The sequence below is a fragment of the Frieseomelitta varia genome, unplaced genomic scaffold, assembly GCF_011392965.1.
Source record: "Frieseomelitta varia isolate USP_RPSP 00005682 unplaced genomic scaffold, Fvar_1.2 scaffold_156, whole genome shotgun sequence".
In the NCBI taxonomy this organism is placed as follows: Eukaryota; Metazoa; Arthropoda; class Insecta; order Hymenoptera; family Apidae; genus Frieseomelitta; species Frieseomelitta varia.
Genome location: NW_025109261.1, coordinates 1,281 through 14,700, shown reverse-complemented (window position 1 = coordinate 14,700; position 13,420 = coordinate 1,281). Strand labels below are relative to the sequence as shown.

At 40.2% G+C, this 13,420-nt stretch overlaps 1 protein-coding gene across 1 annotated transcript in view; it reads right to left on the bottom strand.

Moving 5' to 3' along the window:
* LOC122536511 (zinc finger protein rotund-like) overlaps positions 1 to 2,806 on the bottom strand; it is a 55,407-nt gene extending 52,601 nt beyond the window's left edge. The window contains exon 1 of the mRNA XM_043668937.1: positions 1,694 to 2,806. Coding sequence (XP_043524872.1) covers positions 1,694 to 1,897 — 204 coding nt within the window. The 5' untranslated portion in view covers positions 1,898 to 2,806. The remainder of the gene's footprint in view (positions 1 to 1,693) is intronic.
* Positions 2,807 to 13,420: the final 10,614 nt, after the last annotated feature.

Genomic DNA, 13,420 nt, shown 5'->3' with positions numbered 1-13,420 from the left:
TTTCACACAACTTCGAGCAAGCGTTTAGTATTTACATGTTAATTTAAAAATTTTACTTCACTTTTCAACTTCTTCGCAAGTTTTTCATCAACTTTAAGACAGTGATTTCAAGCTACGTTGCTTCAAGCGTTTAGTATATTTTCGATTTTCTTAAAACATGTTGCTTCGAGAGCACCTCTGTATATTTTCCCACAGATTTGTAATAATTCCTCGTAAACTACAATTCCGCGAACGGTCCACGCTTAAAAATTACATCAAACTACGAGAGTCAAGCTACGTGGCAGAACATTGAAGTTAATTTCCAATGATGAAAACGCTCAAGAGACTCTCGTTTTCGAACTCAAGCGCACTTCCTACTCATTGTCAGTCCCAATTGTGAAATACCGACAACAAATGTTTGAAGTTAGACATTTCGGCTCGATGCAACATCCGTTAGAACGTCTAAGAATGTCGTTGGTTTTTGTTCTAAGAAACATGTGTTTAAGAGTCGCGGACGGTGTTCTAGGAAAACGTAGGCACCAATTTACGTTGGAGAAAAATCACATCTATAGAGAGAAGACTTTGGAAACTAAGCTGGTATGAAGTATTGAAATCTGTTCAACGTCTTCCGATTTAACCTACTGCAACATCATACGATTAGTGATTAACGAATAATAAATTCTCCTTAAAACTTCCTTTAAAATCTAAAATAACCTTGATTTTAATTTGTCCTAATGTAATTTATTTTACGAAATGGTACAATTAGTCAGTTTCTGATCACAAGTTGAAATTATATCGACTAATTTCAAATTCTTCCACAGTCTCTAGAATTGAAATATTTTTAGTTTCTGCAGTAAAATTTTATTTATTACGAAATATTCTTAGCTCCTTTTTCCTTTTCATCTAAACGTAATTTACAATGTGCCAACTTAATTTCAAATTAAACATTCGAAGTTTCACGAACGGATATTGATTCCTCTAATATTTTTAATTCTTTCCAGAATGTAAATCTAACGTAGCACCATTCTGTCGAACGCTTCCTGATTCCTTAGCTCGATTTGCAAATAGTACGATTAATACCGTTGAAGAATACCGTTGTCTGCAATTTTCTCCAAACTCCAAGCCTAATTTGCCACAATGATACAACATGTTTAATACCTTGTAATCAGCACGACTTACAGTAAATCAATATAAGCGATAATTCAATCGTTCGAAGCGAAGTATTATCGTCTTTCTGCCAGTCACGACTTCGTCACGATTAACGAGACCTCGACTACCAACGAACGAATAATCTCTTTAAAATTCAAATCTCTCTAGAATTTATCTCAAACTTCAAGGACCGATACAGAAATCAGAAATTTCTTCGTAGAAGCGTCCACTGGGAGTTTTATGCAACTACCGCGCCCGCCTATTGCTCCACCATTGCGCGTTTTAAAACATCGGTCTGTATCGTCTGCCCTGCCAAATTTCGCGCGAAACAAAAACAGAAAGAGAAAATATTTGAAATTTCGTACATTTTGCAAACGACCCTTGATTAATTAAACGTATTATCAACCGTCGCGCGAGAGCTATAAAAAAAAAAAAAAAAAAAATTGTATCTTGCGTAAGTGACGTACAAAATCCTACGTAGGTAAACTCGTCGTCAACCCCTTTGCCGCTGACACCTAACTCTCCGCGGCGTTAACCTTGAAACAAAGGAAATATGCTCCTTTACCTTGTCGTCGTCGTGCGGGGTGGGCGGCGTGGGCGGCGTGTACATGCGGGGTGCGTAGTCTCCGATCGAGGAAGCGCCACCGGTGGAGGAGCCTTGGCTCCTCGGCGGGCTTAGGTCCGGAATGCTCGCGTGATAGTCCTGCAATCCGGTCGGTATCACACCCGTGGGCATCACAGGACGATACTCCATCGTGCGCACCTCCATCTCGATCACCCTCTATCACCGGTATCTCCTTCACACCTGGTCCTCCTTTCAGCCGCGACGTTAACGATCGCGTGCCCGTCTTCGCGGTCTTGGTCGCGGTCTTCCTCGTCTTGGCTGTCGTCTTATCGACGAATATATCCCGAAACGGCGTGACAGAGGTAATCTCGCGGCGACCTTGAGCCACTCTCGACTCTCGCGCCCGTGTCTCAGCTGCGACCTTGCGACCGGACGCGGTGGTAGAGCGCGATCCCCGGTATCATAGCAATATCATCGGAAACACACTTGTTCGCTGATTTACCACATACAACAACAACAACACTTTTTATCCTCGCGGTTTGCCTGCGTCTCTCGTTGCTTTTTCACCTTTGTAATGTCAACTGTCCCACTTTGCAACGAAGTCCTCCTGCCCCTCGGTTACGCGCGATATCTCAGGCGAGCAAAAGTAGAGTGAGAGAGAGAGAGAGGGAGAAATAAAACAGAAAAGACACAAGCAAAACCGACGCTTATCGAACGAATAATATCACCATGAGGAATCAACATGTGCATGCACGGACGGCTTCAGTTCTCCTATGTACGTTCCCCTTTTTTTCTTCTTCTGTCTGTCTTCGCTTTCTTTCCCCTTTCTTTCTGTTTCTTCGTCTCTCTGCTTGACATGCGTGCTCTCCTTCGTTTTTGCTCTCGGACCCGACGAATTGATGCACACAGAGAGAGGGAGAGAGAGAGAGAGAGAGAGAGAAAAGGTCGAGGGGAGAGAAAGTAGATCGGTCGCCGAAAACTGGCCACTTTTCTGTATGTACGCACGTACGCATGTACGTGGTGCAAGAGGACGCAAGAGCAAGCGATTTTCTCTCGGGCACACTCGACGACGGATGCGTTCCGGTAGCTTAGGGTGATGCTCACCCCTTGGCTACTTTTTGCCGACTGAATGTTTTGCGCCGCCGTGGCGGCCCTCGCAGCGCGGCTGGAGCGTGTGCTACCCCCACTCTCGGCGCCTCGCAAACCGAGTACTCTCCTGTGCTTTCCCTCTCTCACTCTCTCTCTCTCTCTCTCTCTCTCTTTCGCACCGCTGCCCACTCTAACCTAGCGCTCGTTCTCTCCCTTCCACTATCATAACCACGCAGTCTTCCCCCATCACTCGCTCCAGCTATGAGGAGAGGAGACAGAGAGAGAGAGAGAGAGAACGAACGAACGAGTACGAGAGGGGAGAGAGGAGGGAAACGTAGAACGCGTAAGAGGGATAAAGAGCGAGTGAGAAAGACACGGACTAAGCGCATACGTGAGAGGGGACGGGAGGGATAATTAAGCGGGCATATCGCGTCCTCCGTATGCTCTGCTCGTTCCTTTTCTCTGTCTCTTTCTTACACACCGTGCTCTAGCCACGAGGATATCTTTATCTTCGTCGTGTTATCCCCTCTGCCGCTGTTTTCCTCCTCGTCTCTTTTACCCTCGCCTCGAGACGAAGCGTCTATTTTGTCCGGGTGCAGAGTTCTTCTGTTGCTTGAAAATCTCCTCCTTCTCTCTCTCACTCTCTCTCTCTCTTTTTCTCTTTCCTCTTCTTTTTTTCCTCGGCTGTTTTTTTTTTTTTTTTATTACTCTATACATACGCAAACGTATGTATATGGAGGAAAGAGGCAGTGAAAGGATTTCGAGCTGACGATATCGCCTTTTTTCTAACCCTCCGATTTTTTCCCTCGTTTTCTGCAGTTTTTTATGATTCTCTTTCCATTCTTTCTTTGAGACTTCGATAAGAATGACACAGAGAGGATACTGTGATTTTTATTTCTTTTTTTTTTCTTCTCCCTAAGTTTCTTGGGAGTTTCTTTCTTTCTGTTTCTTTTTTACGCTGGAGTTTCATTCGGAGTGATAGGCTCGGGGTTGACGAGCGTTTGGGAAAATCGGGGTCCGATTTCGGGACACGAAAGTGGTGAATGCGTTTTCAGGGTAGTGCGAGTCAATATTGGCTCCGGAGGACTTTCGTGGTAAAATTGATATTGCTTAAACAAGAGGCTGTGCAAGGTTCGAGGAGGGGGTTAATTAAGCAGCCGCGTCGACTGCTCTTTACCCTCGCCCTCCGTCCACTTTATTTTATCAAACGAACTCTGCGAGGAAATTCTCCGTCACCACGGTTTTTCTCTCTTCCGTTTACATGCAACATGCGTTACACGCTTTTGCTGGTAATTTTCAAAAAATTCAATCAACGTTACGAAAAGAAATCTTGTATCGTGTGAAGTGTCAGTCGCGTTAAAAACATACGCAATACGTCAAAGATATACACCGATTATCAGTTGCTTTAATTTTCAAAAAATTTTCAACAAATGTTTAAAAAAAAAAGAATTCAATGAAATTCAAAAAATTCAAGAATCGTACACTGCACGAAGCATCAATTGCATTAAAGAAGAAAACATTTATTATAAATTGTTGTAAATTGTAATAAACATTTCTTACAAATTACAATAAATATTTATTACAAAATATTCGCATTTCAAATCTGCAAAAGCTGGTGTAATACGAAACGTTTCATCTGGACAATTATTCAAAGAAATTGCAACAACAGAAATTAATTATTCGCGAAACAGACGTGCAATTAATTCGAAAGAAATTTTAGACAAGAACAACTGTGATATTCCAAGAATTCTTGAATTTTAAAATCGACAATGGTAATTTGAAAAATTCCAGGAATAATTAAAAAAATGAATATGTAAATCTAATTGAATCTATTTTTTTAATTCTAGAACTCGCAGCAAGCAACAGCTGCTCGGAATACTACGAATCGATGGAAATACACGTGCTGTATTAACTTTATGTGGAAACGTGACGAATCAAATCTACAAATCCTATTGCCCAAGACACTTGTAATAAAATATCCTCGCAGTTATATGTTCTGTCGACGACTGAAAATGGTCCCTAAACGAGAGTAACCTGTTCTCGCAGACACGTTCTACTCAAGTTCCATCAAAATCCGCGGGACAGCGAGGTCCATCTGAATCGACGAGTTCACGTGCCTGCTAACTTCCCTCTTGCGCCCGATGGCCTTTGTTTCTCAAGCCTCTCAGTCAGTCCCTCGTTTTTAGACGTCTCAAGATATGTCTAAGATACTGGGCTCCCTCTTTCACCCGGCACGTAATCCAGCAGCTCATTTACAACATTTTTCGATGCAACGACGATCTAACGAACCGTTTTGTCGCTTATCATTCCCTCTCCTTTCTCTCGCGCACAGACTCTTGAGCGTTTCTATATGTGTGTGTGTGTGTGTGTGTTTTTTCACGAGGAAGGCTGATAAATTAGTTTCAACAGAAAACATGAGCATGAAGGGAGTTCATATCTGAGAGTGGTTTCCAGATGCGTTTGGTTTTCCAGCTCATTTCGATTTCGTCATACGCCACGCACATCTAAGCTTCAACATCTTAAAATTTCATTCTGAATCTTCAATAGAATCGAATTCATTACGCGAGGTGTTGTTAATTTTTAATACTGTGACGAGAGAATAAAAAAGTAACGAGTAGATTTAAGACCGATAAGGAAGAACATCGAAACCGAGAATATAAGTCGAACAATTTAATGACTGATTATTTCGATTGCATAAATTAATTGAATATTCCTTGAACTTTGCATAGAGTAATTTTAATATAGCATCGTATAACTTAGAATGTATCAATATGGCAATAGAAAATATTCGAGAAAAATCATTCGAGAGAATAATTTGCAGATGTATAGCAATATAATACACTGAATGATAACTACGAATAAGGATATTAATATTCTTTGAATAAATTCCTTTCCTTTTAATACTAGGATCCAAATACTAGTTGAGTTGTCAATACACATGATAAATTTTTAGTGATTATCACACCACCAGTGACAGTCCATCTTCAGGTGTGCGATCGTTTAAAAATTATTCACAAAATAATGCGTTGAAACGTCTGTAACGTCGTTCACAATTTCTGTACTCTGTAATTCTTCCGAACGACTTATATAACGTGAACAGAAATTTCTCAGAGTCGTTCCATCTCACGAGGAATTCCAATGGAAAAAAGCGATCGAGGATGGAGGGGATCCTCGATGACCTACCACAATCAATGTCGAAAAATACCGTTCGCCTCGTGAATATTCAATGATATTCTTGTTGATGTGTCAGAAGCAAAGGACGCCGAATAAATTCTATTTTAAAGATGCAGTCTCGTTCTTTTTTTCCGCGTGTTTTTTTTTCAGACAAAACAACTCCGGTGAAATTTAAAAAAAGAAAAAAAAAAAAAAAAGAGGAACACTCGAGAAACTTGGAAATTGAACAAATTCGACGAAGAAATTTATTATAACCCTCAATGTGCAAATGTACGTTTCTCCTACGTTTGATGCGTTTTTAATTAGATGATATCTCCAAACATTCAAAATTAAGATTGAATAATTAATTTAAACACATCATCACTGTGAAAATTTAGTTGAATTGCCCACTTTAATTGTTAATTTAGTAATTACGTAGCAACGTTTCAACAATCTGATAATTTTATAATCACTTTAGCAATTTTAATAATCGTAAATATGATAAATAAATTACAAGGCTCCACGTTCACGCGACGAGGGTGAAACACTTTAAGAAACTCCTCCAGTTTCTCTATCAAAAATTCCAAATTTTAATTGCCCGTTATTCTTTCCAAGAGTTGTCCCCAGTGTGAATGGGGAGAACACATCGTTATGCAACTGGCCCGTAGGAACAGTAGAGACCGTAGACAATTCGAATTTCGTTGTGGATCCATTCAGAGGGAATTGCAGCGTCATCAGAGTCGACCTTCTGTTGTTCTCCGCGCTTAAGAATCCACCTGGGTGCAAAATGACGCATCGTTTCTCCCTCGATCCAGCTTCTCTGTAAGCTTCCCGCGTCCCGGCTAAACACGTGGTTCCCCTGGACGTGTGTATCACAGGGAGAGACGGGAAATTTGTCGAAAACATCTTAACGTTTCCACAACTCCTTCCCATCCTCGCGTTCCACCTCTTCTTCGTTAGTAGTTGTCAAATATTTCCCACAGTTTAGCTCAATCCTTTGTAACTAGAGTTTCGTTAACTCACGAGGAATTTTACAATTATTCAGAGGACGAAGTAATTGTTAAATCTGATACTATTACTATTACGATACACTGATGGAATAATAAAGTGGAATGATAAGGCTTTAAAATTTAGAATTTCCACAACGTGAAATATACAGGGACAAAGTTCCAAATCCAACACTATAAAACTATCGAACGTCCCGCGCAATTAATTATTAGACATATTAACAATTAATATAATCATACTTCTTCCAACATATTTCTTCGTCCTTCGTCCCAAAGGCAGAAACACAGGGAGGAAACAACAATCCCTGATTTTTGGGGATGAAACGAAAGAGCAGAGAGAAAAGAAAAATCAGGACGTTTCTGGCGCCACGGGGGCCAAACTACGACGCTACACTTCCCCTTTCTCACCCTTCTTTCTCCCCCGCCAAAAAACGACGTACAGCCAGCTACTTTTCCTTTTCTCTTCCCGCTAAACGCAGTACGACGACTCAATTCGTCGTCCTTCCCTCCCCAATTCTTCTTTCCTTTCCCTTCGCGCTATCTGCGGTTGACCGACTTTTTTGCAATGTTCTGTCCCGTTGTTGCTCCGTCCACCCCCTTTTTCGTTTTTCCCTCCCTCCAACCCCCGATCGTCCACCATTTTTCTCTTTTTTTCGCTGGCTCTGTGTGTTTCTGGCTTCCTGTTTCGCGTGGATCAAGCCAGAACGAGTCCGAGGGTGACTGCTGGACGTTTGCTTGTTGGGAAGGAGGGAGGGAAGGGAGGAGATCGAAATCACTCGAGGGATGGATATTTGATTTTTCCCAATGGATACGTTTTTTCTATTTTTTTTTTTTTTTTCCAGACCCTTTTTTTCCGGGGTTGGCTGTTTATCGTGGACCATGGCGAATGACATCTGGCATAATTTCCGTCGCGTTAACGTAGTTAACTTTCCATTTAACGCTCTTTACTTTCCAACTGTTTGAGTAAAGGTGGTATAATTATAGAAAAAAAAAAAATATATATATATATATAAATAAATAAAATAATCAAAGCACGATGCTTTCCAAACTGTGATAGATTATATAGGTGAACAAGTACAAAATAAGATACACATGCAAAATGCATAAAGTACCTAAAGTGTAATACTTCCTGTTATATTTGGCGCGTAAAATAATTTGCTACCGAGATCCTATCTTTTTAGATTATACTGAATTTCGAAAATGTGACTCCGCACAAAAATCCGCTGGTCTTAATTTGAAATGAAAAATATGGATATACTATTACCATACTATCAAAAATTCAAGAAATTCATAAATTAATTTCAATTGAATCGATGTTAATTTCCGCGTACAATATAATTTAATAATTGGAATAATAAGAACACAAAGATTATCATTTTAAGTATCAAATTAATTCTCTTTATTAAAAAACTGTCTCATTTTAAGCGATGAGTAATACATTAATGAGAGCCGTCATATCTAATATATTCTATATTTGTCATTTATATCCTTGAATCTCGCAAGAGCTGAACTGATTAATTCCATTTTTTATGAAATTCTCAATTTACGTAATTTGTCATTGGAAGTCTCTTTTACGTCTCAAGAAACAAAGAATTTATTTATTGCAAAGAGAGACAGGTGCAAGATAAAATTTAGAAAATGATGTTCGAAATTTTTCTCTGTATTTTAATTGATGGAATGGATCAATGTGTACAACTAACATGTGTACCAAAAGAGCAAAAATCCACAGAAATTCTCATCCGAAATATCTCCATGAAATAAAATAAAATTTACGAGTGTCAAATTCGCAAAAAATTTCCTCGAAGTTCCCCCATAAAATTAAAGAACAAAAAACAGAGAACGAGAAGGATACAAAGAACTGAGAATTGATAAGCAGAGAATTCGCCGGGGAAACAAAAATTCTAATCGTCCACTGTTTCAATCCACGTCCGAAGCATAAGACACAGTTGCAAACATCTCCGTAATATACAGTTTGCCATCGAACAACGTTACCCTTTTCATCCCTCAGTGAAAATCTGCGAATTTCCAACCTATTCGTTCCGCCATAGTAGTACATATACAACCATAGAGCAACGTGGCTTTACCGAAAACACTCTGCAGCCTGTTTCCAATCCACGAAGTGCAGCGTAATTCAATTTCGACGCGGCTTTAAAGTTCCGTTGGAAAAACTTGCGTCGCCGACGAGGGAGACGGGGCAGAGAAAGAGCCAGGACGGTGTCAGAGGCTTAGCCGCTTTTCACCAGTCGTTTTCGCGATAATTATCTGGCCGTTGGTGCGCGAGCGTCGAAGGAATCTGCTCGCGATTTTCGTGAACCGGCACTTCCGTCACGTCGAGCGGAAGAGAATCGTGACACACGGTTGCCATATGTCCAGTGACGGACCTAACTCTTGGAGAGCCTGACGCGCTATACCGTAGAGCATAAAATGATTTACTTTGAACGTGTTTCAGTCAGGCGAAATTTCGTCACTAAATGGAATTGCATAACCGAATTTGCAAATTTTTCAATGAGAAAAAAAAAAAAGAAAACGAAAGAATACTATGAGTTTCTGATGCAAACTCGTATTATGTATAAAACAGAGTCTTCGTGGAATATAGTTTTACGCAGCAGTAAAAGCAGCATACTTTGTATATTTTGTATCATGCGAAATTTTTGTTTCTTCTGGAGTTCAAATTCGCCTGTTGTCAAATATCAACTACATCAAAGGAGAAGAACTTTCTTATAAATTATAAATATCCGATATTAAGAAAATTTACGCTAAAAAGCACGAAGGTAAATCCGCCCCTGTTCATGTCCGCGTGTATTTTTCGCACCAGAGAACATTTTCCTACGAACAATCGGTGTATTTTCGCGAGAGAACGGCGACAAAATCCTGCAAGATGATCTTCGAACGATAGCGCGACTATCGTAGAAGCGTTGAGTAGTGGTAAAATGCTCGAACGCCGGGAAAAAATAGAAGAAAAGAATGAAAAAGAGAAGATAGGAATCACGAGTGGGCACCTTGGCACGTTTTATTACGATTAGGAGCAATCAAGCGTGGCTGGACGTCGAAAGGAACGACCTAACCTCACTTCCAATAGCGAGAACCAGCGGACCGTGGTTCGTGACCGTTTTGTCGTTGAAAGTCCAACGTTCAGCGCTAATATAGATTATTTCCAAGACCGTGTCTTCGACGAGTCGCCTGGTGACGAGATGCGTGGACGTGTTGGTGGATAATGATCGGTGAAATCGACGAGGTGGCCGCTGTCCTCGATCGGCCGCCATTGTTTTTGTCGCGACGCGGTAGCGCTCGTGCGTGAGAAATCGACAAACCCACAGGAAACGCGCAAACTCTCGGATTTCGTCGATATTCGATTTAACGTGGAAGGATTACGCAATGGAGAGTTTATTTACACGGAATGAAATCTTGGAAACGAGAGTGAAGACTCAAAGAAGACTCGATCTGGCGATTAATTAGAATTAATGAAACGATTGTTGTCGTGAACCAATTTTAGAATGAAATTAAAATACTACATATTCTATCCAGAAATTTCGTCAGAAAAATCTTCATTTATTCTATTATAAAATTTTCTTCTAAAAATGTACGAACTTTCTCTCCATTATAAAAGAAGGAATATTCCAGTGATTTGAATCTCTATTAATACTAGCAATGAGAAACAATCTATAAATTTCCCTAAATCCACGAATCGTTCATTCACTATGGAATTTTTGAAAAGGAGGGACGACATTTAAATAGCTCCGATCTCTGGGTCACTCAAGAATACAAAAGAGTCAGAAGAGTACAGAATCGCGAAACGTCCCCTCCCCTCTTCTCCACGATCCCAATGCCCCACCAAAAAACCGGATTTTCCACATACCCCTCGCATCTGTACTCTCATCTGCATATTGGTCCACAGAAATCCCCTTCTTCGTCTCGCTTTTTCTTCTCCTCTTCCTTTTTTTTTTCTTCTCCCTTTTCTTCAGCACGATCGTCACTCCGTGTCTCGTTTAACTCTCTCGTGGAGACCCTAGCCTCTGCTGTCCTCAACTTTTGTCCGCGAGGGATCCGAAACCAGCCGGAATCTAGGGATCACGCGCGCGATGGAAAAGAAAGGGAGAAAGAAAGAGAGCGAGAGAGCATCGCCCTAATTTCAACCGTCCGGACATCGACTGTACTTAGAGTCGTTTTGAATGACAATGACAACCCAGTGAGGAGAGACCCAGGCACCGGTGCCTCAAGACGATTTTCCACTTTGTACATCATGCCACAGTGAGATACTCTCTCCGTCTCATTCGTTCCAGATCGAGGCGATCGAGGTTTCTCTGTTTGACTTGGAACAGCCAGGGGGGTTTTCGAACACCCCTCTCCTTTTTTTCTTCTTCTCCTTTTTTCTCTCCTCGCGGACGGTTTCAGGCGTCGATCGATCAAGCCGGCTGAAAACGTTTGCGCCTGCAACCCGATATGCAAATATTTTCACGGCGGCTCCACTTAACCGCGGAGATTAATGATAGCCGCGGAAAAGAGAGAACGCGGAGGATCGAGACGTTTCGTCGCGAGTTTGTCACGGTGTGGAGTCAAAGGGTGACTTAATTTGCGATTTTTCTTCGGTTCCGTGGGAGCTTGCGACGATGCTCTCCGCGATCGAACGCTTCGGGGATGTTGAACGTTCAGACGTGACGTCTGAGAGCGTCGTTGACACAGTGGGGAAGAAGTTTGTTCAAATTGACGTATGTTTCACCGTCGTTTGCTGATTCGGGATATGTTCCTTCTGCGACTGATTCTTTTCTGTCAGATCGACAAATTTCTCAATCTGTCGCATGACCAATTCTTATATTTTTATAATATCTCTATATTTCTTGATCAATTGTAGACCGAGTTATATACGATTGTGAATATTCTTGCGTCCATACAATGATCATTATTTTTTACCATTCGTGATTTATGAATTCTAATATTTCTCGATTATTTTCTTCAAGCAGAAACGCATCCTTTTCCTTTATGAATAAATAATTGAGCTTCTCTCGAAACTGATGACACGATTGAAATATTTTCTCAAACTGAAAGATTTATACTTGTAAGAATCGATTTCCGTTATTCTTATTATTTACTTGCGCAGGTTCACTTTGACGAATTAAGAAAACGTAACTTGACAGACGAAGGAATTGTTTTGTCTATCAAGTACTGCAAGAAGCATTATACTTTAAATATTTTATATATTTTTGTATTACCTTTATATCCTTTCCATCTTGCACGTCGGCATAAAAGTCCGCAATCTAATAATAATATCATTTCACATTTTATTTTATACCATTATCAATGTGTTACATATAAACATTAATATATTTATAATTTAATATTAATATTAATGTTTCGTATTATTTCATGATAAACTTGGAATAATTCCGATAAAACTGAAACCGAAAGAACGCTTCGAATAAAAATACGAAAGATCCAGTCTTTTGGTCGAAGAGAGAAAGAAAGGCAGAGAGAGAGAGGGAGAGGGAGGGAGAGAGGGAAGCAATCTCGAGTGGTTTTCAGGGCGTATATTTAGGTGGTAGGATAGAAAAACTGTTGTAACGCGTCGCATCCGATCTGCTCAATACTGGGTGTCACGAATTCGAAAGGAGCCGAGCCCCGGCACGGTTTGACGCGCGTCTCTAATTCGTCCGGGCATACGGTCCGTGCGGGGGCCGGATCCAAGGCAAAAAAAGAAAGAAAGAAAGAAAAAAACGAGACCAACTTTAGGCGAACGTTGTCGTTGCCGAAGATTTCGTGACCGTACCTCATCCAGGACTATGGATTCTTTCCTCAATAGACACCAATAACTCGAGATTCAACTTAGAAATTCTTTTTATTATACGTTTATATTATTTCATTCGATTTCATTTATATATATACGACATAATTATTGAATAAAATTGTTTATTTCACTTTTTTAAATTTGACAGTTTTAGTACTTGAATGTTGAATGAGGAGAGCTCTTAAATGTATGATGATTGTTATGCATCATAGATTTAAGTAGTCATTACATTTCGTGGTTTAGGTCATCAATAAATTGTATTTAGAATTATTTGGTTGATCTTGTTTCAATCTTGTGACGTTTGCAGACACATATACGTATATATTATATATAATTTATTATTATATATATAAAATAGGAAAAGAAATATTACAAATAAATTTCCATTCTCTATTTTCTACTTTCTACCGTTCAAATTTTACAGATCACTCGGAAAATTTTTTTGAAAAGGGACACATTAAAAGACACGTATTTTCTTCGTATGAAGCTTAATTAATTAATGAAATCTCAGCCCTTTTTACTTGTTCCTCAAGCAGTGTTGTGAAGTTTAATTATTCGAATGAAGGGGAAGATCGAAAGAAATGCCGTGGCGAAGAACCGTTGTAGAGAAGTTTCTTCTGGTTTGGCAAAAAGGTTTGAAGCTACCGGTTCCCAACACGGGGAAGCTCTCAAGACTGACAGCCGCTTCTCTATACTACG